Genomic DNA, 24,484 nt, shown 5'->3' on the forward strand with positions numbered 1-24,484 from the left:
TGCTACTATTTTCTTGTGGATTCGGGGTTTTCTAAATTGTTTTTTAATTTATTGTTTGATCTTGAGTTTACATATTTGTCAGTCATCTTGTGGAAGTTTTGTAATTGTTGTTTTGAAAGGTGACTATACATTTATTAAATGAATTTAAAAAGTGTAGAAAAGTTTAACAATGCCGAATTTTCTTTTTCTTCCTAGTACCGGAATGAGATATTTCCAAATCCTCTTCATGCTTGTTTACACTTGAAATGAGAACAGGCATAATTCCATTTTTAGATGTTTTTGTAGGATATAAATTTTCATTGCTCCCACCAAGATGGATCTCATTAATCTATATACCATGATTATCAGTCTTCATGGTTAATCTTACCTGTGGAGACCACAACTGCTACAATGATGACTGAATCAATACCACATTTTCACTATCAGGCCCATGTTATGTAGATTAAATAATTTTCTTAGGATGTATCAGTAGTTAAGGCTGCAATCCTGATTCATGCTGACTTCATAGGAGTCAGGATTACACCCTTCGTAGGAAATAATAATTAATGATTGGGGCTGAATAGAACTTTTCTGAGATATACCTGTATAAATGGATTCATTTTTTTGCTCATTTTCACTTGGATGAATAATTTCAGGTAGTGTCTCTTTGCTCGATGAGTTTGTAGGGTATCTTTCTTCATTGGACCATTCAGGATATATGCCATGAGATGGTGGGCCTTGAGTGGATTCTTCAACTTTCATCCCATTATCTGCTTTTGTGGTGAAGTATTTGTTAATTTAATATATGCAGAACCACTGTCTATTGTACATGCATCTTGCAGTTCAATATGAACCCAACTACACTGGTGGCACTCAAGGAAAAAGGGTGCCTTTTAGGGGTCTGTTTATCTGTCACTAAGTCAAGATTCTCTATTACCACTTTTTGTATAAGCACTTTTCAATAAAAAAACCCCAGTTAATATTTCAGTTAATTCATTTTAGTTAAATCCTTTGAAACAATATCTTATCGAGCCATTATTATGTACATGTGAAGCAAGCATTTTGTATTTCACAGCTATAAAATGATTTTGGTTTTAGTTAAATGGTATTAAGACAACATATTTTGTTCATTTCTTATTTGCAGATAGCTAGGTTTCTAAAAAAAGAAAGAAATAAGCTTGCACATGAGGTATTTTGACTTCCTCATAGACACATGCTGTTTATGGCACAACTACCAAGTATTTGTAAAAACAAATTTGTTCTTTCAATGTTGTGACGGTAAAGCAGGCAACAGAAATACAAATTAGTAAATACTGTAGATAATTTTAGTGATGTGGAGTATTTTCTACTTGAAGAAACGCTAAAACAACCATAATGGGCTGCATCTACTCAACAGAGGCCCAAGCAAAATAATTGTGTGTAAAGCACTATGACACTAATATTCTTGGTGTCAGAGATTGAATTATATTGGGGTGGTGGAGTCAAGATGAAATAAAACTAACATGATATAAAGCCCTACTCAGATGATGAAATGTGACTTATCTGTTTGAATGGAATAGCGGCTCTTCTCAAAGCTACCTCTTTTTAAAACTTAGGTGCCTCTGAGGCAAAAGAACATAGGTCCACCATTCTTAACACTGACTGAGGTAGCAGGACAGAGAAATGTGCGTAGGAGCCTACAGAAGGGATGGCGCCATTTGGAGGCTGGGCCTCCATGGACTGGCGGTAATGCCATCCATTATTGGGAATGCTAACAATCCATTATTAATGGAAAGTTTTGTCAGACTGCCATGATTATCTTAGTGCCCTAATATTGGAATACTAGGAATTTACTTTAAAGGGTAGTAAGAAGGCCAAAATATATGTGAGATGCAGGTCTGTGAATGTAGCTGTCATGTAAGGGGCAGGTGAACTGGATCGGAACCGTGACATAGGAGGGGCTGCTGCTTTCCTCCTGTGCAATTACCACAATAAAAATGGCTTCCGTTTTTGAAGCCATGTTTCACCCCAAATGGAGAAGCATCAGACCCCAGTTCTAATAAAGGCTGGACTTCTCGCTGAGACATAAAAGCCTTCCTATTCGCTGACATAAAAGAGAAATAGAACTGAACATAGGAAGATTACATTAACATCCTGCAGGCAGTACCTGTCTGAGAAGATTCATTGTCATGAACCTTCTCACTTTGAGGAATAAGTGTTTCTAGGACACCAAGGATCGTTCTGTTTGTGGCAGAATCACTTCTCCGCCCAGGTATGCCCACTGCTGATAACTGATCTTGATGTGATTCTTCATGTTCAGCACTTTCATTGAAGGCTAGAACTATTGTAGCAATGATAAATAATGCAGGAATCAGTAACTCAATATTTTGGATTTCCGTGTGTTAGTCAGAGACTTAGAAAGTTCTGTGTGTGAACTCCAATGGAAACAGGCTTCCTCAATTGTTTCACCATAGGATGGAGACCTTATTTATGCAGTAGAATCACCACCTCAACAGAAGTTAATAGGGAAGCCCATTCTGCCTGTCAGAACTCTCACCTCAACAAGGAGTCACTGTACTGAGGTGGTTATTTGAATCAGTATAGTTCAAACCTTCCATGGGGAAGAAGCTTGACTCAGTGGCAGAGAATCTGCTTTGCATGCAGAAGGGTTCAGTCTCTAGGATCTCCACATAGGACTGGGACAGACTCTGTCTGAAACCTGGCAGAGCTGCTGCTAGTCAGTGTAGACTGTCCATCTTGAGCTAGATGGACCAGTGGCGTGACTCAGTATAAGGCATCTTCCTATGTTTAAGATGGCATGCTAATCACTAGTTAGTGCAAGAAGAGGTATAATTTTATCATTTTATATAATTTTTCTTTCTGTGTGGACATGGATAGAATGACTAATGCACAAACCAATTCGGCCAAAATGCTTGGATGAAAATTCAGTCTTCTTACAGAATCAGCTACTTCCACTGAGTTCAGTGGGCTTACATCAGCTTAAACCCAGATTCTTCAATTTGCATACTATAGCAATAAGTCTGGCAACCAATACAACTCAAGCTGCTGCATTGCCACAACAGGGATAACACAGAGATAACTTCAGAATAACCAAACAGCAAAGTGGTCTTGATTTATACTTCTGTATTCTCACACATGGCACATCCTTAATATTCAGTCAAACCACTGGCCCATCAAGCCCAGTACAGTCTACTTTTAGATATTTATATAGGTTTACTAGCAAATGGTATAAACATAAATTTTATCGGTATGACATATCTGGGGTACGTTTGACACTGATAATAGATTATACCTATCTATTTAAAATGTAACTAAAAATAATGGGAGAAGAATGGCTGCGAAAAGCAAAACTCTCAACAGTTTGGAACTCACATCTCCAACATATGGAAGAATAACTAAAGGAAACTCACAACGCCCCCCCCCCCAGTGACTAAAAGTTCTATTTTTAAGTATGGTTAAACATCATTTCTCCAGAAACCCGGATCAGGAAATGAAAGCAAACAATCCAAATGAAAATCTAATTCTACAGTTCACTATTGGTTCTGATACCTGTATGGTGGGAAGATTCTTCCTCCAGAGTTCTTTCTCTTTCACTTGATGGAACAAGCACAGGATGCAATACATCTGAATCTGTGGTTGTAGGTAATGTGTCTTCAGTTTCTAATCCAGAGAGAGTGCCATCTAGTGGATTCTGAGTTGAGTCTTCCTGCTTGAAGAAATCATCACTGGAGGACCCAGCTGTTATGATGATGTTTTGAATCAGTTGCAGTGTTATGCTTGCTGAACAACCATCCAGATTGTTCACTTTATCTTGTTAAACTAGACATGGCTTGCTTTTTCAATTATGTGCATAAGCAAGAGGAGGAGGAAAGTAGATAATTTTTTGGGAAAGTATTGTTGAATTCACAGCCACCCAGTGTCATCACCTCGATTATCAGAAGTTGCTGATTTTCCAGACAGTGCCCCAGAGACCAGTAGGAATAGCGGAAAGGCGTGTAACAGTATTATAGGCAGAAAAGATGTGACAACAGCTTGCACCTTTAACTGATCTATCAAACGTCTTTGATAGATGCCAAGGCTTTGTATAACTGAAATCACAGCACCGACGTAAGTCCATAAACTTTCTCTTTCTTGCCTTCTTTTTCTTCTTCCTTTTTCTTTGAAATTGTACTTTTTGGAATATGTTTAGACATTTGTTCCAGGCACTAAGGCCAAATGCTGCAGATAGATAATGTTGGTTCACACATTCAACTTGGAAAAAATATTTTGGCTGGCATTCTGAGTGAGATGTAGTTCAACCATTTCAGCATAGCCTTATACAGTTCTAAAGGTGCTGCTGTTTAAATCCAAGGAAACTGTCAGAAGCGTCTTGAGGTACCACCACCACACCACCAGATTTTTCCTTCAGAGTCAAACCTTTTCCCAGCATTCAGCAGGAAGCATAATGTGTTGAACATTATGATGACTGCCTGAGATGAGCCCAAGAGAACATGCTTTAGATTTTGAGAAATAACACCAAGCCCACAGAAAGCCTTATGGAATAGGAAAGCAAGGTAGACCCCATCTGCAAGAGAAAATGCTAATACATTTCCATAATAAACCAAACCAAAATTGCAATGCAAGTTGCATATGTGTTTGTATAAATGCCATTTATTCATCTTTCATTCCCTAATATTGCAATTGTCCTCTAATGTTGGCGAATCTATGCCCTTGGGTTCAAAAGAACTCTGTTTTCATGTGTTTGAATAGCAGTTTATATAGTTCTTTCTTTAAAACAAAGTGAAGCATCACAAAATGAGCTCATGTTAGCTCCCAACTTTCTAAGCAAGGAACGGATTTGAGCCAATTTTGTGAAGTCTATAAGCACTGGCTACTTGAAAAACACAGCAGCAACTTGATTTTGTATGGGCCAATCTCATCATGTTTCTATACTGACTTTTACTGGCTGCGTGTCTGATCTATGTGTACTTTAGCATTGCCAAACTTCCTTTGTGTAGCACTGAACTGAGGCCAACGTGGTTACATATGACAGCACTTTAAAAAATACTGCTTTAAGATATGGTTAGACAGGGATGACATGTTGGTTTGGAACTTCTGCAAATTTCAGGGAACTTTGGAGTCTAAAATAAATTCAGATTTGGGATTTGTGACTCACTCTTCCTTAGTCAAAGCCAAATAACACGTGAGCTTTTGGTTTCATGGTTTTGTTAAGATTTAACAGAACACATCTGGGGGAAAATGCCTTCAAATGTGTGGCTCTGCTTTCTTTTTTTAAAGTAATCACAGCATATTATCTGCAGATGTAGTAGCAGATATACTACAGATTTAGCACTGCACCATGATTCTAGTTATTAACTAACTTCTAGACTAGACTGTGAGAGTTGATGCTGACAAGAAAGAGGTAGTGTCAAGATCATGCTTTAGTAGTCATACCAGTAGCTGTTGAATAATGTTCATCATCACCTAGAGGAACAATTCGGGGTAGCACATCCTCCCTTGTGCCATTTGTTGAATATCTGACTTCACTGTCTTTTTCAGAGTGTACACCATGCAGAAATGAATCATGGGCCGAGTCATCATGCTTGACATCTTTGGTGGAGACCACAGCTGTTGTGACAATAGTTGAATTGATATTTATTTGACTATATTCCACACTACCACCAACCAATTAACATTGGTATTATTTCTTGGGTATAACACATGGGTATAACACAAAGGTATTTTTAATGCACAGCTCACGTATCCATGTCGTTTCGTCTTTAGCATCAAGTGGAAACTTACATGTGTGAGAGAACCCTCTGAAATTCACCATCGCAGGCACAACAATTTGAAATCAAATGCAATACTTTACAGTGGACAGTTCACACATGTCCACTGAATGCCATCAAATACTGAATAAATAAACAACCAAGAATCAGGAGTATGTCCTCTTTATATTGCAAATATTCACTCTGGCTGAAAATTGTTGCAAGAGTAGTAGATCTGCAAGCAAAATCCATGATACAGGATAGAAAATTTTCCCAGATGAAAATTTTTCTAGTTTCTGTTTCCTAAGTGGCAATGAATGGCTGCCAATTGCAAATGTAATATTGGGAAAGTTTAGACGTTTCAAAGGTTTTGTTCTATTTACTTAAACACAAGTACAATAAATATGCTAGGTTAGAAAATTTTCTGATGCAAACACTTCTGGAAAACCTACATCAATGGGCAAATGTCAGGATCATTGCCCTCAAATGTCTTGGAAAAATAGAATTTTGGAAACTTAACATTTTACTTTTCATCAGAGTGGCAGAGACAAATTCTGTGTTTATTTTAAGTTCAGGTGGGCAATCGCACAATAGTGCCACTAGTTTTGTACTACTGCTGAAGAAAATTGCAATCATGACCACTGATGAGTTTCAGAGATCATTACAAAAATCCAAACTCAACCCTTCTGTTACCATCAAGTGCTATGCATACTAACCTTTCCACTTATAACCAAAGGTTGTCATTAAAACAAAAACTGGGATTGGTTCTGTGCTTTGAACAACAACTTGATACAGAAAAGTAAGGGTACTTCTACACTGTCCCTACTCCTGGGTGCTGCTCAGTCATGTACCAGCAAACTCAGGTTATACAATTAAAGCAAGTTTTGTGCAACAAATCTGCTTCTCCTAAAAATCAGTCTTAAATGCAATGGAAAGGTTGTAAAGTGTGGGATAACAATGGCTTCATTAAATAAAAATAGTAAGTAAGTAAGCAAGCAAGCAAGCAAGCAAGCAAGGCTGTTGCTAAAGGCACAAAAATATATGTCTCCAACTACTGTATAAAATTATGTTGGAAAACAGTAAAATAAAGTTTTGATCCACAGAATTTTTTTTCTTTGAAATGCACTCTTTGACTTACGATTTGCTTTGCTTCACTATGGAAGAACTATTGCAAAATACAACTATTGCAATACAATGAGACCCACTACACTTCTGATAGATACAAATGACTACAAGCTGCTTGACTGATTTCACTAAATTGCATTTTCCACAATTAGAGAAAGAATAATCCAGGAAGATATGCACAACATATGTTAGTTTAGCATATAACTTGATGCTTGTTGCTAAACCCAAAGAATAGCTTTTACCACCACCACAAAACAACCACCATCTCACCATAGCAAAATAAATTTGACCTCATAGGCCACCTGTGCACAAATAACATGAATGATAAAAGTCAGAGCCTAGAGATTAAATGTACTGATAGGAATGGTACTTTTCCAAATACAACTGAAGGCACCAGCACACTTTGCAATGTCCCCATCATAGAGATAATCCAATGCAAAAGAAACCAAAGTAGTTTAAGGATGTTTACCAAGGAAAGCGTAGTTTCATAATATGCATTCCTAGGACAAATGCCTAACAGACACCAATGAGAGGAGGTAAGGCAACACAGAGCTAAACGAAGTTCAAGCATAAAACACAAAATGAGACTTTTGTTTGTAAGTATGCATCCACGTTTCCATTTCCAGAATAAGCCAATAGGATTATACCAGTGTAGGATATGCATAGAAAAAATGGCAGAGTAATATAATTCATGGTACTCAATTATACCTTCTTTGCTTTGTGTTGTCTATTATTAAGCAGTAATCTTCCACTATATCTAGAATTTCATTATAACATTATAAATTAATTTTCGATTCGATGCTGTTGTATTTCTGAATTATGTATGGTACAAATTATTCCTTATAGATTATCATTGATTACTTCTAGAGTGCTTAATATGTACACATACATCCAAATCCCATTGTTTACTGAGACACATCTAATGACTTTCATTATAGCGCAGTGCATACATTACAGGAATTAATGCTTACTGGTTTTTGATGGCCGAGGTTCGTTATCACCACTGCTGTTCCATTCAAGAACGGTTTCAGGATTTAAGTGCCCAGACCCTTCTCCATTATGATCATCATCATCATCGCTACCATCATCATCATCGCCACCATCATCATCATCACCAACAACATCATGATGTTCTTCAGAACTCTTATCTAGTGATTTGATTATGTAAATCTACGATAAGCTTTTAATATCATTATCCATTTCCCAATCACCAAAGTAAGTATTATCCATTCTTATCCTTGTCTTTCTTATTTGTGGCAGTGTTTTCAGAGCTCCTCGTTAGAGATGAATAATGGGTAAGAGATTAATAATGCGTAATAGATTTATTGGGTGGAACTAAATCAACCAGTGGTGGCGGTGCAACAATGTACAGTGGGCATCAAATCAGTAAGACTGTCTGTGATCCAGTGCATGACAAGAAGATGGCTGAATTGGTTACAGTTGCCTTGTATCACTGTAATACCACACAAGGCATTATGAGTGATATAATAAAGAGAAGAGAGAGCATTTACAAGGCACTCAATACACCAGGATATGCTCCTGGGAGGCACTACAAGATCCTTTGGATCCCACTAGAGAAAAGTTGGAGCTCTGAATATGGGTGATTTGACAAGAATCTCAGTGGAAATGCTATATTCTTGCTGTATAATTTGCTACCATAAGAAAAGAGACAGTTACACAGAAGTTAGAGTCAGCACAAGAGAATTTTCAGTTTATGCATCCCACTGCCACCACAAATAATGGAGCTGGCATTAAGAACAACCAGTGGATAAGAAGAAATAAAGTTATTGACAAAGCAACCCAATATTAGGATGCTTTGAGGAGTTATTAAAAGAGCAGGGGACCTCAGCAATACATAGATGTAGCAATAGAGGATACATATTCAGTCCAAATGAATATTCATGCATATTCAGTCTGAACTGCATATTCAGATCCAAAGATTTCTGACTAAGTGGGGCTTTATTGAATAGAAAAATCCTTACGGAATTAGGGGCTGTTTTCTACAATCAACACACTACTCCTGATGTTACCATTAAGTTTGTATTCTAGACAATTATAAACGATTGTTAACAGTTAATTTTTTTACCCCAAGTTCCTTCAATGGGATGATGCACCTCCTTAAAATCAATACTGGTGGACATTTTCTCATGTGAGTTGTGATGAGGGCTGACAGCTGTTCAGACAACAGAGGAATGAGATATGATATTTTTATTTGTTAAGCCAACATTTCCCAGCTAAGCTACTATCCATCAACACCTTCCTGAATAAACAACTTGCCTGCCAACAATAAGATTAATAAGAGGAAGGGAGAAAGAGGCTTAACAGTTAGGCGTTTGGTGCTTAATTCAAGAAAGAGGGGTCTGTTCCTATAGTTCTTGCATTGACTTCTCACAGGAATTGAAAACCTTGTAGTATTTATCAAAATCAGAAGTGTTTATTTATACACTAGAGAGAAGTTAGCTTAGGGCACAGAAAAAGAGCAGGACATTGATAAAATAAAGCCAAATATAATATTAACCAATAAGGAAGCAAAATAAAGTGGAGGAAAAATTAAGTGAGGGTATTGAATCCCTTTATTTAAATTGTGGTGCATCTACAAGCCATTTTAGTGAATCCCAAAGCCCTTACTCACACCCACCCACCAAAGTTTTACCATATGTATTTTTGTGCTTACAATGGGTGGAATCCAATCAGGGCACTTACGGTAACAGAAGGCTTTTGATTCAGCAGGTGCCTCTGCTAATGGACAGGGAGGGCAAAAGATTTTTCCCAATTCACTCTTCGTCCTGCAATCCATTCCCCACAATAGCTTATACTGTGATTTGGAAGGCACCCCAAGTTTCTGGAGCTGTTTTTCAGGGGCACTGTGGAAGAGATCAGCAAATGTTTTCTCCTCTCAACCACTGGATCAAAAGCCCTTCCATGAGCTCAGGGAAGGGTAAGAACGAGGATTCCTTTCTGTATGTATGTATGTATGTATGTATGCAAAAGGTTGCCCATTATTGACTATATTATTTTTTCTGATTTTAGAGTTTCCTCTGTTAAAACCTTGCATAAGAGAAAAATAGGACAAAGTGTCAGGCCAAGAAGCACTGCTCACAAAACTGTCCTCAAAAGATCACTAAGAGAACTGGATCCCATAAAGTCATTTGCCCATTTTCTGTCTCTCTTGTTTCCCATTGCTAATTGGCCACAGTAAGCTGCTATTTTTTTATTCCTGTTTGCACTTTGATTTGGTTTAAAGAGAAATGTCAAGCTGATGTGGTCAAGAATCCTTAAATAGGGAGAAGTAAATACAAGGCTTTATGTGTTTGTTAAAGGCTACAGAAAGATCAGTTATAATGACTGTTTTCTGGACCATGGTAACGCCAGAACTGTCTAATAACGCTGGACTATGGTTTAGTGCTACATTCATGAGCAAGAAAGAGCTGCCATGAGACTTGCGCTTGTGCATGCCTTCTGATCACAGGGAGAATATTTATTTTCATTTTCTGAGAAACCTGGTTTGCCATTATGTAGGAACCAGGGACAGTGGTTTAAGAGAAGCTGTGGATATTTAAACAAGCCTGGTTCATAACTCAAGGTTTGAAGTTGGCTTGTTCAGCAACTGATCAGAGTTTGGTTTACAACAATCTCTGGTTCATATGTTATCAGTTAAGATTCTTTGAAACTGGAACTAAATGCTCCAGAAGCCTTCTCCCTGCCACATGGAAGGAGAGTAGAAAACAAGCATGCCCAAGACTCGCAGAAGCTTCCTTCACTTTGTGCATGGTTTGTGCACCTAAACCATGGCTTATCGTTATGTGCAAATGCAGTGAATGTGAAAATCATCTAGGTTATACCAGACTACAGTATAATACCAGGCTAAGGTATCACAGTGTAATAAAATTGTTAAGAGTAATGAAGAAAGCCAAAACAGTGCCTTTCTGGATTCAGAATATGACTGGCAATTACAGCGGTGAATGTTTTGACAAGATAATGATTTTATGTCAACGGGCTTTTGTGACAGTTCTCAGAAAAATATAGCTATGAAGTTTTAATTGATGCCTAAAAGAGGAGAAGTGGAAAGGAGAAAGCCATGACTAAATTATAATTATTGAAAATAATGACAAAGCAAATGGAAGAGAGTACAATGCAAGACTATGGAACTAGTTCCTCGTCTACAGTTACATGGTAAAAGCTAGTTTACATAGCAAAGATTTTACCCTAATTCTTATTTTCACAACTAACTTTTATCCATTATTGTGTATATCTAAAACAATTTCAAAATGATCCATATTATTTAGAAATACTTGAATTGAGCACAGTGCTGCAGAAGGCCTCCCATATTGCACATTGCAAGGAAAGATGCGTGTGTGTGCTCAGTATGCGCATACCCTTTTCACAGGCACATATGCGAAGCTGAGGCATTTAATACCTTCTTGGCCAGAGGGAATTGCTGCATTGTGCTACAACCAGGTAACAACAATGAACCTGCTAGGTCAATCCACATGACCACTTCCAGCATAGTAATTGCTGTGCGCTTCCACTGGCAGTTCTCCTGTGGCTACATGCAGTACAGTATGCTGATTTGTGCTTCCGCACAGTGGTACAAGTGGTTGGAGAAAAGAGGACCTGTGGTCAACTTGTGCACTGTTCTACATGTCTGGCCACCACATGACTGCATCCTCTCATATTGCCAGTGCTCACGCACAACAGTCACTGTGCTGGAGGCGGCTGCAATGCTGGTTTCAGTCACAGCAGACAAAAGACTAGCAACAGCTTCTCATTGAGAAGATGAGTTTCTTGCCCAAGCATTTTTAAGAGCGGGGGGTGGCAAACTGACTAGAACATTTGTAAGGCGTTACCCTTCCTGGAAGTTGCATTGGGCACTTCTTTGTGTTCCTCCGACTGCCACCATAAAGGGAATTCTTCAGGAACCTGTCGAACCTGAGTAGAGTTTTCAGGGTGCTTCTCATTGTTTGACACTTCACCAGCTGTAATGATGGCAGAGTAACTAACAGGTTGGATATATGCTGTGGCAGATTAACTCCATTAATCTGTCTTCCATCACCATCACCAGGACTTCCTCTTAATGGAGAATGAAGGATCACGTCCTGTGTTCTTGAATGGCGTTAATGTTGATTTTGTTTGTTTGTTTATACAACACAGGCAAATAGTCCTCAGCTTGGCCATAATCCAAAATAAGGGAAATATATAAAGGGGCACCAACAGAGAGAAAAGAAGCCAGAATAACACACTAAATGGTATGAATAATGTGAGTGCAAATTAGAGATGTGAAGGCTAAGTGTATGTTGGGAGAATAAGCAAGTATGAGTAAGCTTCAGAAAATATCTACAAGGCCATTTTCCCAGTAAAAAGAATTATGCTTACTGATACTAGGAGAAAGCTGAGTTTTTCTGCCATACTTATCCCCTTCTTGTCCAGGTGTTTTGTATTCTTCTGTTGGATCTTCTTGCTTCTCATGTGAGTCTAAATCTGCCGTGATGAAGTTAAAGGGTTGTAAAGATTTTCATTTTTATCCACAACAAATTTGAATATTTAGCCATAACTGGAAAAGCAAAACTGGAATTTGGTGCTCTTGTGCTAGAGCACAAATGGACCCATCGTGGGATCTTCCCTCTTCTGCTATGAGGATGGTTTAAGGAGTTACTTGCTGAACATTTTCCATCGTTATTTACTTCTGTTCCAGTGCTGAGTCTTGGTCTTTTCCTTGTGGCAGTGCAGAGAAAGAGAAGAGCGCTATCATTTCCTCATCCATTCATTTACATCACTCTGTGAGATGAGGAGATGTAAACCTGATGGAGAGCATTCTCAATGATAAGAGGGAAAGCAGCAGCAATCCAAAGGGGGGAAAGCCTTGGTGAAGCGGAAGAGATCAATGAGAAGAAAGAAAAATCTCACTGGTGAGAAGACATCTTTCCATTTTAGCACAATGGAAAATGTGAGAGTGAATACAGCAAAGATGTTCATGCTGGAAATTCTTTCATGTATTTTTTCCCCAAATGACAGCTTGTTGCTTTCATGTATATTCTAAGAATGGCAATTCTTAGTTTTCAGCTTTGAGTTCCCAAAACATGTGCAAGGAATGGCATTTATCCTTCACCCAGAGTGTAACATTGCCCATTTTCTTGGATGATTTCCAGTACAGCGACATTCATTATCATCTGGCAATCAGTAATTATCTATTAGGTTCACAGAATCAGACAAAATTGGAAGGGGTATTGCAGGCAATATAGCCCAGCCCACTGCTCAGTGCAGGCTGCAACCATGGCATCCATGACAGATGGCCATCCAGCCTCTTCTTAAATGAAGCATGGAACTAGACTTCAGATGGGTTCATTCCCCAAGAAGCAACACAAGCATAGCAGGATTAGCAGTCAACTGAAGGCTCTTCCCAAACTTAAGGTTTCATCTAACCAAAGTTTAGTGTACAGAAATGTATGGTATAAATACATACTAAGCATACAACAGAATGTATTCAGTGCTTGGTTGGAATGCAATTTGGTTGACAAAATAGAAATCTTAGGCAGGAGAATTTGTTTCGCAAACACAAAACCCCCCAGAAACAACAGGGGTGCATCAAGAGGATGAAGCAGCTAAGAGGAAGATCCCCAACCCCTGGCTGGACCAGTGCACAGATCAACAGGCTCAGGATGACCTTTGATCTAGTTATAGAGCAGAACTGCAGAGAAAAGACCACTGTTTTATTCAGCCTCAAAATTCAGAACAACTTAAAACAATTATTTATTTTACAGATGATGTCCTGGTGATAATGTGCAACACGGACAACTGTAACAAGAGACTAAATAAACAAACAAACAAACAAACAAACAAACAACCAATTCTAGATCAAACAGCTGCAGCAATTTTAAAGTACCATTAATTATACATTTATAAAATCAAGAAGTTGGTTTGGTCCAGGCTAGTGGACTAATTAGATTAGTGCTAAGTGGTTTTATTGGCTGGCTCTTTAATACTCCTTATATCAGCTTGCCCTTTTCATGAACTTATATAGTTTGGGAGTATCTAGCTTATGAACTTGCCATCATTTCTCAAAAAAGCTGGTTTGAATCTCCAATCGCTATAATTCCTTAGACCACCCTTGAAGCGAGATCAAGATTAGAAACGCACACGTATTCACAAGTTTCTGCTCCGCTGCCAATTCCACAACTCTACTGTTGCAAGTTAGAATGACATGTAAGCGGCAGACCCGCAACTATTATCTGTGAAAAGAAAGAGCTGTGGTGTGAATTGCACAAGATTTTCCAGTGAAGGCAACTGTACAAGTGATGTGCAAAACTGGTTCAAATCTGTACTGCTGTCTACATTTCGATGCAAAAATTTAAATCGTGCAGTTATGAATGACAATACGCATGCAGTGTAAAGCTGGTGATTCAAACACACTGCTTTTGCAGGTATTGGCCTCAAATTCTTGCTGTCCCAGAATGCAGGACATATTTCACACATCCCTAATACCAATCTTCCTTCCAGCACCTTCATGCCCTGACCCTGCTTCCGGAGCATCAGCTGTTAGTGAAGCCTTTCTCCATGTTATGCATTGCTACATGAAGGGAAGTCACCACAACCAGTGCAAATTGTACATTTTACTCAACATCAGGAGTTACCTTGCACTGAGGGAGGAGGGGAATTAACATTATTTTAAGAAGCAGGAAATAACTTGTGACACTACTGTATGAGACCATTAAAATGCATTTTTATTACTAGGATGCAGCTAATTTCCTTCTTGCTCGTTATTTCTTCAAGAAGTCCGAAAGTAAACCTAAATAGGTTTATCTAGAAAGTTGCAACGTCAACCACATTGTTCAGCAGCTAAAAAGTACATTTCAGTGAATGATCAAAAGAAGCCCATTTAAATGGCAGTGCTGGCCAACTTGCATGTATTGAGATGATCATACAAATAAAGGAAAATGATGCCTTAATAGTAGTTCATGTGAAAAGTGGTGATCCAGAGAGATATCAAAATCATCTGGGCTCTGGTCAGAGAATTCATATTCTCTTTCTCTCTCTCTCTCTCTCTCTCTCTCTCTCTCTCTCTCTCACACACACACACACACACACACACACACACACATTTAATGAGACACAAAATTAAGTGCATACAAAGAACTCCAAGATGAAAGCAACATTTTTAACTCCTACCAGGAATACCTGGATCACAGAATCTCAAACTGAGGCTTCTCTCCATCCCTGAGAGATGACCAGATGAATCTAGACTTCTTCTAATTCAAACAAATAGCCATAGAACTACCCTTTAGATTTTCAAAGACTATTTTTGAGTTTTTCTATACTGTCCAACTGAGAAAAAAGGGATCCTCAAGCACCATTCTGTCATCTTTTCAATGCGCTATCGAGGTTGGATATACAGTATGGCCTCAATTAACTGAAAACCACATACTCATGCAGTATGTATCAAAAGGAAAAATGCCTTTCACAAATGGAAGACAGCTTTCTGAAGAGACTAATTGCATATTTCCAGAACTCTTGGACATCTGACACAATAGCACACTGGAGATATTAATGCAATAGTTTAATTAATCACAACTTTAAACACAGACTTGTAGAGGCTAGATTTGGCAAACTTGTACATTCTACATAGCACTGCTTCATGGGGTGGGTATCAGGCCCATGTACAGTCCACCACTACAAGTAGAATTTATTTGTGATCAGCATACATACACTAACCATGAGATCAGTCTTCCCTTTTTTGAGGGAGACATATCTTGCCTCTGGACCAATCAGACATGCCACACTAGGGACAAAGAGCAACACTGATCGTGAGCTAACCACTGCAACAATGTACACAACTACACAACATAAAGATTGTGCAAACTAATCCTTATTCAATCTTATTTCTACCACACATCAGATTTCCCTTCTTGTCTCTTCCAGAAGCACAGGAAAGTTTACATAAAATGTACCTAATACATTTGTTACACTTACTAGGACTTTGGGGCTGCTGGTCTTTAGAATGTCCTCCTTCATGGTGGCCATCATGTGTATTTGGAACATCAGTTGCATCTTCATCCTTCTCCGCAAAAGGCTCTTTTGAGGTAAAAGTACCATCATCTGTGTAATAATAAATAAATGAGTTGCATAATGGATAAATGAGTGACCTACCACCCATACTGTTTTCATTATGAATTCTTCGAACAACTTTGTGCATTGTTTCATTATATTACTGGAGCAGTACTCTAGTTTCTGCTATAATAGACTAACAAGGGCACTACTCTAGAATTTATCGGCACTATGTTAGATGAATCATTTACAATATTCTTTTGTTTATGGCAGAAGGAAATTATCCTCATTGATAGTTGCTACTTTTTCACATCATGACTTAAATAGTAAATCCCAGTGATACCTGTATGATGAGGAAAACGTGACGAGATACCCGGACTGATAACATTGGGATCTGTCGTTGATCTGTCATTTGCAGAACCACTGCCGCCAATATTTTCATCTTCAGTAATGGGTGGCCGTTTTGTGAATCTCTCTCCATCAATATAGTGTGATCCATCAGGATTGTATATTTCTGTTGGAAAGAGGAAGTAAAGAATTAAACATAGCTGAACAGAGGAACATTTCTAGCAAGATAGCTGTCCTGTTGCAGTACTATCTCCCATGTGGTAACTTACCACAGAACCTGTGCCTTCAACTACTTAGAGCCAAGTTCAAACCTTGTTTTAAGCAGCAGTGAGTGTCACACTTACATACTCGCATCTGTTCTAGGAAGAGGCAACCAGTGTTTATTGTTACATCTGAATTGGGAACTCTGATTAGTTCAAACTAAACTATGTTTTTTTAAACAAGCCAGGATGATAAACTATGATTTGATTCTGGTTTGTTTTTAAAAAACAATTTAAGTTTAGACTAACCACAGTTTATCCTTCTTGGGCTTAATGATAAACTGCAGTTAATTAAAAAGAAGCAATGGGTGTTTCCAATCTCCTCACGGGCATGATACAGGAGGAGAGAGAAAGCTGGAGTGTACAAGCCTAAGGATTGTTTGCATAGTCCTAAACTGTGGTTAGCATTGTGCCCAGTAATGTCAAGATCCTGCCAAATGATGAGGAAAACCTTTCCACATATGCATACATATAAGAAAACAAGTGGTTATACTCTCCTGACCACTTTTAGAATGTTTTATGTACAAAGTAGTTAGATGCACATTGTACAAGTCATCTCTTCTTCATAAAACGTAGCCATTTTGTGGTTATCGTGCACACTCTGCCCTGTGGGAACTTTTTTGTACTCTGAATTGTGGCATGCACTGTCTATGCAATGGCATATGCTGCTAGGATAGTAAAATGATTTCCAACAAAGTACAATACAGAAGGCCATGCACCTGCAGACTTCCCTATGGTGCTTACTTTTTGAAGGAGACTCATAAACCCAATCGGTTAGAAGGAGTATGTAGCAAAAATCCTTTGGAGAACAATTTGCTAGGCTTGAACTATCCATGACAGATTATCATTTAAAGGATCGCAGGGGAAGAGGTGTTACACGCTCCTTCATTTTCCAGTTGTTCTGCTCGTTGTACAATGGCCAATCTAAATGTGCTTTGCTACAGCTTGAAACTATTTCTTTCTAATCTTCAGTGCTTTTGATAGACTGTTTTGATAGTTATTTAGATATATTAAAACAATTATTGTGTCTCGTGAATATTACATTCAAGAACTGTCTGCCGCCTGTAACAATCAACTTCATTGTATCCTTGACAGGATAATCAGTATGTTTGATAAACTATCCAATACAGTGACTTATTCAAGTCTGACAATGTGTTCTGGATTCAACCAAGGCAGGCAGTGCGTGTTAAAATAAACATCCATCAAGGAAGAAGATGCACAAATGCTTCTTGTAATGTACCAAAAAGAACATGGAGATTAATGCATGTGCTTCAAAGGCTCTAAGCCAAGAAATACTCAGTGGGAGAGAGGTTAGAGGGCAGAAACACCTATACACACAAAATTTTGCTGCAGGGTCTCACTTATTTAATTTGATAATAATATGGCTGATTTTTTATCACCTCCGAATGATCTTATAAGGCCTAATTCTAGCAGATAAATGGAAAACAAATAGTTTAAAAATCAGGCAGATGATTATACCATAAAGTTGTACTAGATTATACTAAATACCTATAGGAGGTTATTCTATTCTAAAATGTATACAAAACTCTATACATTTTCTGAATATGCTTTCTTATGGCACATTAAAAGTTTGCAAAGGTTTGTTTCAGAGCCTGCAAAATATAGCTCAACACAAAGATGTATGAAATTCACTTCTTACCTATTTTGCTATCTTCATCAGGCCAAAAGGAGTATAACTTTATGATGGGGTCACAAACTTTGTCCCTTGATTCTACAAAGGGGAGAGCAAAATATTATTTCTAATTTTTGTTAGAAGCAACAAAGGAAATGAGAACTGACACTAAAGCAGTGGCTATGCAACAGGTTTCAGCTGAGAACTCAACCATCCCATGGACAAAAATAAGTCTTCCACACCTGTAGGTTTAGGGTCTTGAATTTGGAATTGGCATACATACTACAATCATTCATTCATTCATTCATTCACTTACTAAATTTATATCCCACTTTTCCTACCACAGAAGCTGACAAACAAGTAATAAAACGTATTTAAAACAATGCCAATACAAATGCAGATTGTAATCATGCTAAGCGTGAGTTTCTGTTAAAAAATAGAAGCTGAGATGCATAATTAGAACGTAAAGCAGATAAATCCTTAAAAACTTGACAGCAGTTCAAAATTTGCATGGCCTGCAACTGTTTGTGTGTATCAGAAGCATCATCTCCTTCCTAACTGCCCCACACACTCAAGAATGTTGTAGTTAGACCTTTCCTGGTTTTTAAGCCAGCATCATACGAAAATTTAATTTTGTGGGGAGGGACGGAGGGAGAGGACTCTCACTGTTCAGCCACATGTCAGCTTCTTAGGACATATCAGCCCCATCTGGACCCCAATCCAAATGTTTATTTCTCAGGACACTGAGATCCCACCCCAGTTGCCTACATCCACCAGATTTCATTAGCCAAATGTGATATGATGGCGACAGCTGTACACTGAGGCCTGAGCCATTTATTGAGGTTGTCACAGTCATATATTAAGCAGTGGGTAGGGTCCAATTTTTAGAGCAATTTTTGTGGAGACGTACACCAAATGCATGAGGAGGCCTCTACATTTCTGATCTGCATACTGGTTTTTTTGTTGCCTGCTAGAAATTGCAAAAAAAGTGGGGAGGGGTTGGGCCACAATATATGATGACTGGTTGAATATGTTCAACTTGGGGTGTCAGCAGTTATGCAGGCTTGCCCCAAAAAATATGTTTTTAGCATATGTCTCCTGCATATTCTGCTTTGTAAGCTATAACATTTATTTCAACAAACTGAGACATAGCATGTGTGGTGGCAAAATATCTCTGTTAGGAAGCATGTGAACAAACCCAAACATACCTGATGAATTGAAGCAATATGTATCATATTTGTCGGATATATTTGATGAAAGTACGTATATCCCAGTGTGGTTTGCTGCACAGAGCGCATAAGGGGTGTGTCGAGGAACTACAATTTTTTCTTCTATATAACCATATCTAGGAAAAAGAGGCATAAACATATTGATGCATCTAGGTATATAACCAATGCACAGAATTATATACTACCACAAAGCATCTGTGAAGGAACCACATCAACCAAACTGAAGGAGCGTCTTTCCCCCCATCATTCAGCCCAGACACTGAGATCTAGCTCTGAGGACATTCTGACAGTTCCCTCACTGCGAGAAGTGAAACTACACAGAACCAGATAGAGGGCCTTCTCTGTTAGGGAACATTCGGCACAGAAACATGTGTGTATACCTTTAAGAAGTTTCTGGGATTAATTGGCTGCAGCTGGCCGTTGCTATAAAGGAAAAAAGCTGAGTTTTGTAGCCTGCCTGCAGGAATAACACCCACCAGAGTTTGTGTTTATTGTTTAGTAATAAAGTCTTCGTTTTAGTTTAGGTTTTACACCTATGTCTCCTGGAGTCACTCTGTCCTCTGCCACCGGCTGGAAATCCCCCTCCAACATTCTCAGTAGTGGTGCCCACCCTGTGGAACGACCTCCTGTCAGATGTCAAGGAAATAAACAACTATCTGATGTTTAGAAGACATCTGAAGGCAGCCCTGTATGGGGAAGTTTTTAATGCTCATTGCTTTACTGTGGTTTTATAATTTGTTGGAAGGGGCTCAGAGTAGCTGGGGCAACTCAGTCTGATGGGCAGCATATAACTACTACTACTACTACTGTAGACTGACTCTGATTCTGTCCACATAATTGATGTGTGTGTGTGTGTGTGTGTGTGTGTGTGTGTGTGTGTATCTTTCAAGCCATGATCCATCCTGCACTCTACTAGATCTTTTAAATGAATTATAGAACAATTATGGCACTATAGTACTGCGGTGGATTCAACCATTTGGGAAAATGCTTTGGAAGGTCCAAGTTAGAGTCCCAGAAACTCTGCTCTTCTAGAGACAGCAGGTGTAGCAGCAGATGGGCATATTATTAGTTACAGATAGGTAGCCGTGTTGGTCTGCCATGGTCAAAACAAAATAAAAAAATTCCTTCCAGTAGCACCTTAAAGACCAACTGAGTTAGTTCTAGGTATGAGCTTTCGTGTGCATGCACGTATCTGAAGAAGTGTGCATGCACACGAAAGCTCATACCTAGAACTAACTCAGTTGGTCTTTAAGGTGCTACTGGAAGGAATTTTTTTATTTTGTTTTGGGCATATTATTGTTATTCTTAATATTGCTATATTGAATATGTGTACATGACAATGGGTTCCAGATGTTTTTCTTTTGTTTTATTTTTTAAATAGAAATGCTTATTGTAGGAAATGGAAGGGACAATATTTGAGTAAGAAAGAACATGCAGGCATCTGACTCCATGTACTTCTGATATCTCTTGTTTAAAATAAAAATCCCAGGTAGCAGGGTTGAGAAACAGTGCTATCTGAAATTCTAGAAAGCAACTGCACACAGCTTAGACAGTACTGAGCTAGTCATAGGCAGGTAGCCGTGTTAGTCTGCTGTAGCTGAAACAACAACAAAAAATTCCTTCCAATAGCACCTTAAAGGTAAAGGGACCCCTAACCATTAGGTCCAGTCGTGACTGACTCTGGGGTTGCGGTGCTCATCTCGCTTTATTGGCCGAGGGAGCCGGCGTACAGCTTCCAGGTCATGTGGCCAGCATGACGAAGCTGCTTCTGGCGAACCAGAGCAGCGCATGGAAACGCCGTTTACCTTCCCACCGGAAGGACCTATTTATCTACTTGCACTTTGATGTGCTTTCGAACTGCTAGGTTGGCAGGAGCAGGGACTGAGCAACGGGAGCTCACCCCGTCGTGGGGATTCGAACCGCTGACCTTCTGATTGGCAAGTCCTAGGCTCTGTTGTTTAACCCACAGCGCCAATAGCACCTTAGAGACTAACTAAGTTTGTTATGGGTATGAGCTTTCGTGTGCATGCACACTGTATCTGAAGAAGTGTGCATGCACACGAAAGCTCCATACCCATAACAAACTTAGTTGGTCTCTAAGGTGCTACTGAAAGTACTGAGCTAGATAGACTAAAGGCTTGATTCATTATTAGGTGGCGTCATTGATTAACTGGATGTAACAATAATATAAATGATTTGTCAGATGTGTACTGGTCATTAGGAATGACATTAGGACATTGGATTTGGAAAGGGAAGGAATTTTCCTACAGCACAATTGGCAGGCCCACTGTCTTGGGGCATCTAAAGCTATTTGCTGTGCAAGCTGCTGTGTTCTGAATTCCAGATGTCACTGTGGTGGGCGGGAATAAAATATTAAAGGGTGAATGGCCCCATATTTACACAAAGGGTTATACTAGGGAGCTATAAGCAATCTCTTTCCGGTCTGTGTTCCATTAACCCAGTCTCTATATTTTTCTAACTTACCAGCAGAAGAAACTGACGGGGTTATTGCAAGAAAGGGCAGAGCACAACAATGAAGGAGAAGCAAGGATGATGAAAAACATAACATGCTCTAAACTTTGCAAAGCTTCAATAAAATGTTGAAATGTAGCAATAATCTACACATGGAATGCTGGCTAAAATAAGTAAGTCCCCCTTGCTGTTCTATACTGAGCATAGGGCTTTCCAGCATATATGGAACTCCATAAACTGATTCAATGAACATTTCAGTGGAACATGTGGTTAATAAAATTATGTAACAAATGAAGGTTATTTTGCAATACTATCCTGAGTTTCTAGTACATTTAATACCGATTTCCTTTAAATCTTCTTTGCCGAAAAGGTTTATTAAAAGTTAATCAACATCTCTGCACATACACCCCCCTTTTAAAAATTGGCTTTTGATTGGGGAGAGACAGGTAAGGACTCATCTATGCTTCCGCTTACTCTCTGTATAGAAAGCACAGGTCCTAAAGGTTTTCCATTCGAAACCTGCTGAATTGTAGGCAAGCATCAATCTGCGTAAAACCCAATCAGCATTTGATCCAGTTCAGTGGTAAAGAGTGGATTTTCCTTGGGGGAAAGCAGAGGCACAAGCAGAAATTTGGACAGGCTCTAAGGCAGCCACTGCTGAAACTCTGGCTTGTATAGAATGCTGCTGTTCCATTTGTGCAACTATCACCCACTAGTGCAACTAGTCCACTGCACAACCTCAAAGAGAGGTTGTGTAGCAGCTAGCACTGATTTTGAGGGGTGTGCAGAGACAGGAGAAGAATAAAACGTCTTATTTCATGAGTGGAATGCTGTTCATGCAGTGCTGGATACAACCCTCTGGTTCAGGATTGAGCTGCAGAAAATTATACTCCATTAATGTGATCCCTGTCAACCTGGGACTGATTTCCAAGTAAATGTGTGTAGAATCAGGCTGTTAAACTGTTACTTCTTTTGTTCCGAGGTGTACAGTAAAGCCACTGTGCTATAGCAATGGCTTTTTAGTAACAGATCAACTCAAGCAGAAAGTGAAGCCCTTTTCAGATGAATGCACAGGGACACTGGCATTGTGGCACTAGTTTCCTGCAAAATATGACAGGGCTTCTTTAATGGTTTGCCTTAAAACCTGTAGAAATTCCCTGCCCCACAAAAGGTGCAGAAGCTCTGATTCCCCCCCCCACCTGACCAGTCTCTTCTTGTTTCACCCTACACCCTTTCATTGTGACCTGAATTAGGATCTTCCTTAGGCACTCATTGCATTAAATATTCAGAAATCATCTCCCATAAACTAGCAAGGCTTAAGGTAATATCATGCAACACACAGTTTCGGGAGCCTTTTCCCTTCCAGTTGTGGAACTTGAACACAACAGTTAGGTCCCAGTTTCCTCACTGAGCCACGGTCCGGGCCTTAGAAACATGAGTAATTCTTGATCATAACTATTTCCACTGTACTATTAAGGTCACTGCATTGCAAAACATTGGCAAAACATGCTGTTGCCAATGTGAGTCCAACAACACTATCTACCAAACCAGAACCTGTTTCTTCAGAGCCAATGCATGTCTGATGTGACAGAGTTGCCAGGGTTGTTAGCATGGTATGTACAAAGCAACCCTGAACCGTCTCATCCTCTGTAACAAGCCTAGGCACATACTAATCTTTTAAACCCCTTGCATAAGAAAATACATCATAATATGGGATATTCAGCTGTCCATTATGGAAAGAATCTCTCCGTCTCCCAAGTTTTGAAATTTAGAAGGATCTTTAAGGTTCCTTCTCCTCCTTACTATGTGTGGCTGTGATCTAAGAGAACATGCGTTCTGTCTGAATACTTTAAAGATAGGAAAAAGTATCTACTGGGTAGATAGTCTCACCACTGCCATTACTGCAAGAAGGCACACAATCCCGGCCCTATCTAGAATTGCAATAACCTTTCCAGAGCCCCTTGGGAAGGATGGGCTATAAATAAAAAGGAATTAGTTAAATCATTTTTGCTCCTTGGGCAGGATTCAACTAATGAGTCCTGCTAGCGGAAGTCTGCACGAGGACTTACACAACAGGGCTTTCCCCCACACCTCCCAGCTTGGGGTGGTGGGTGGGAAAAAGCCAGAATGCAGCATTAAAAAAAAAGAAGAATTTTGCCAATTGTGCCTGAAGAGACTTTTCTATAACTTCATTGACCATTATTTTGGATAAGATGGTTCCTTCATATTTTTCTACTATAATTCTGTTTATCCCATTAATTTATATCCCATACCCTGCAAAAAGGAATAATAATGCAACTCAGGCCCTTAGGGAAAACAAGACTGTGAAGACCTTTTGCTAATGCTTCCTGGAGACTATGCAACTATTAATAACTCTGCTTGACATTTATTCCATACACAGTTAAATATTTTTGAACAATTGCACCATCAGAAACTAACTAATCTAATTACTTACCATGCTAATTAGGCTGATTACTTTCCATACCAATGAATTTGCCTTTACTCCGCGTATTTTGAACTCTTACTCAAGTCCAACCACCGTGTAGCTCACAAACCAGCAATAAAATTCACATCATAAAGATGCAAAAGCAATGCAGTTAAACCTTTTGACAGAATGGACTTAGGAGTACTTAGGTGGTTGTGTTATAGACA

At 39.0% G+C, this 24,484-nt stretch overlaps 1 protein-coding gene across 17 annotated transcripts in view; it reads right to left on the reverse strand.

Annotated features, from left to right (window-relative positions):
* The window catches only part of CD44 (CD44 molecule (IN blood group)), a 70,229-nt gene that overhangs the window by 13,292 nt on the left and 32,453 nt on the right, over positions 1-24,484 (reverse strand). For 7 of the 17 annotated variants that reach the window (XM_081834147.1, XM_081834153.1, XM_081834141.1 and 4 more), the window contains exons 3-14: positions 19,340-19,476; positions 18,159-18,230; positions 16,234-16,404; positions 15,816-15,941; positions 12,225-12,329; positions 11,699-11,827; positions 8,938-9,024; positions 7,823-7,999; positions 5,413-5,586; positions 3,529-3,717; positions 2,126-2,299; positions 582-752 (exon numbers count right to left, since the gene is read on the reverse strand). In XM_081834147.1, coding sequence (XP_081690273.1) covers positions 582-752; positions 2,126-2,299; positions 3,529-3,717; positions 5,413-5,586; positions 7,823-7,999; positions 8,938-9,024; positions 11,699-11,827; positions 12,225-12,329; positions 15,816-15,941; positions 16,234-16,404; positions 18,159-18,230; positions 19,340-19,476 — 1,712 coding nt within the window. The remainder of the gene's footprint in view (positions 1-581; positions 753-2,125; positions 2,300-3,528; positions 3,718-5,412; positions 5,587-7,822; positions 8,000-8,937; positions 9,025-11,698; positions 11,828-12,224; positions 12,330-15,815; positions 15,942-16,233; positions 16,405-18,158; positions 18,231-19,339; positions 19,477-24,484) is intronic. The other 10 variants (XM_081834139.1, XM_081834138.1, XM_081834150.1 and 7 more) reach the window with 9 other exon arrangements.

This window comes from Podarcis erhardii (assembly GCF_964252035.2).
Source record: "Podarcis erhardii genome assembly, chromosome: 1".
Lineage (NCBI taxonomy): Eukaryota > Metazoa > Chordata > Lepidosauria > Squamata > Lacertidae > Podarcis > Podarcis erhardii.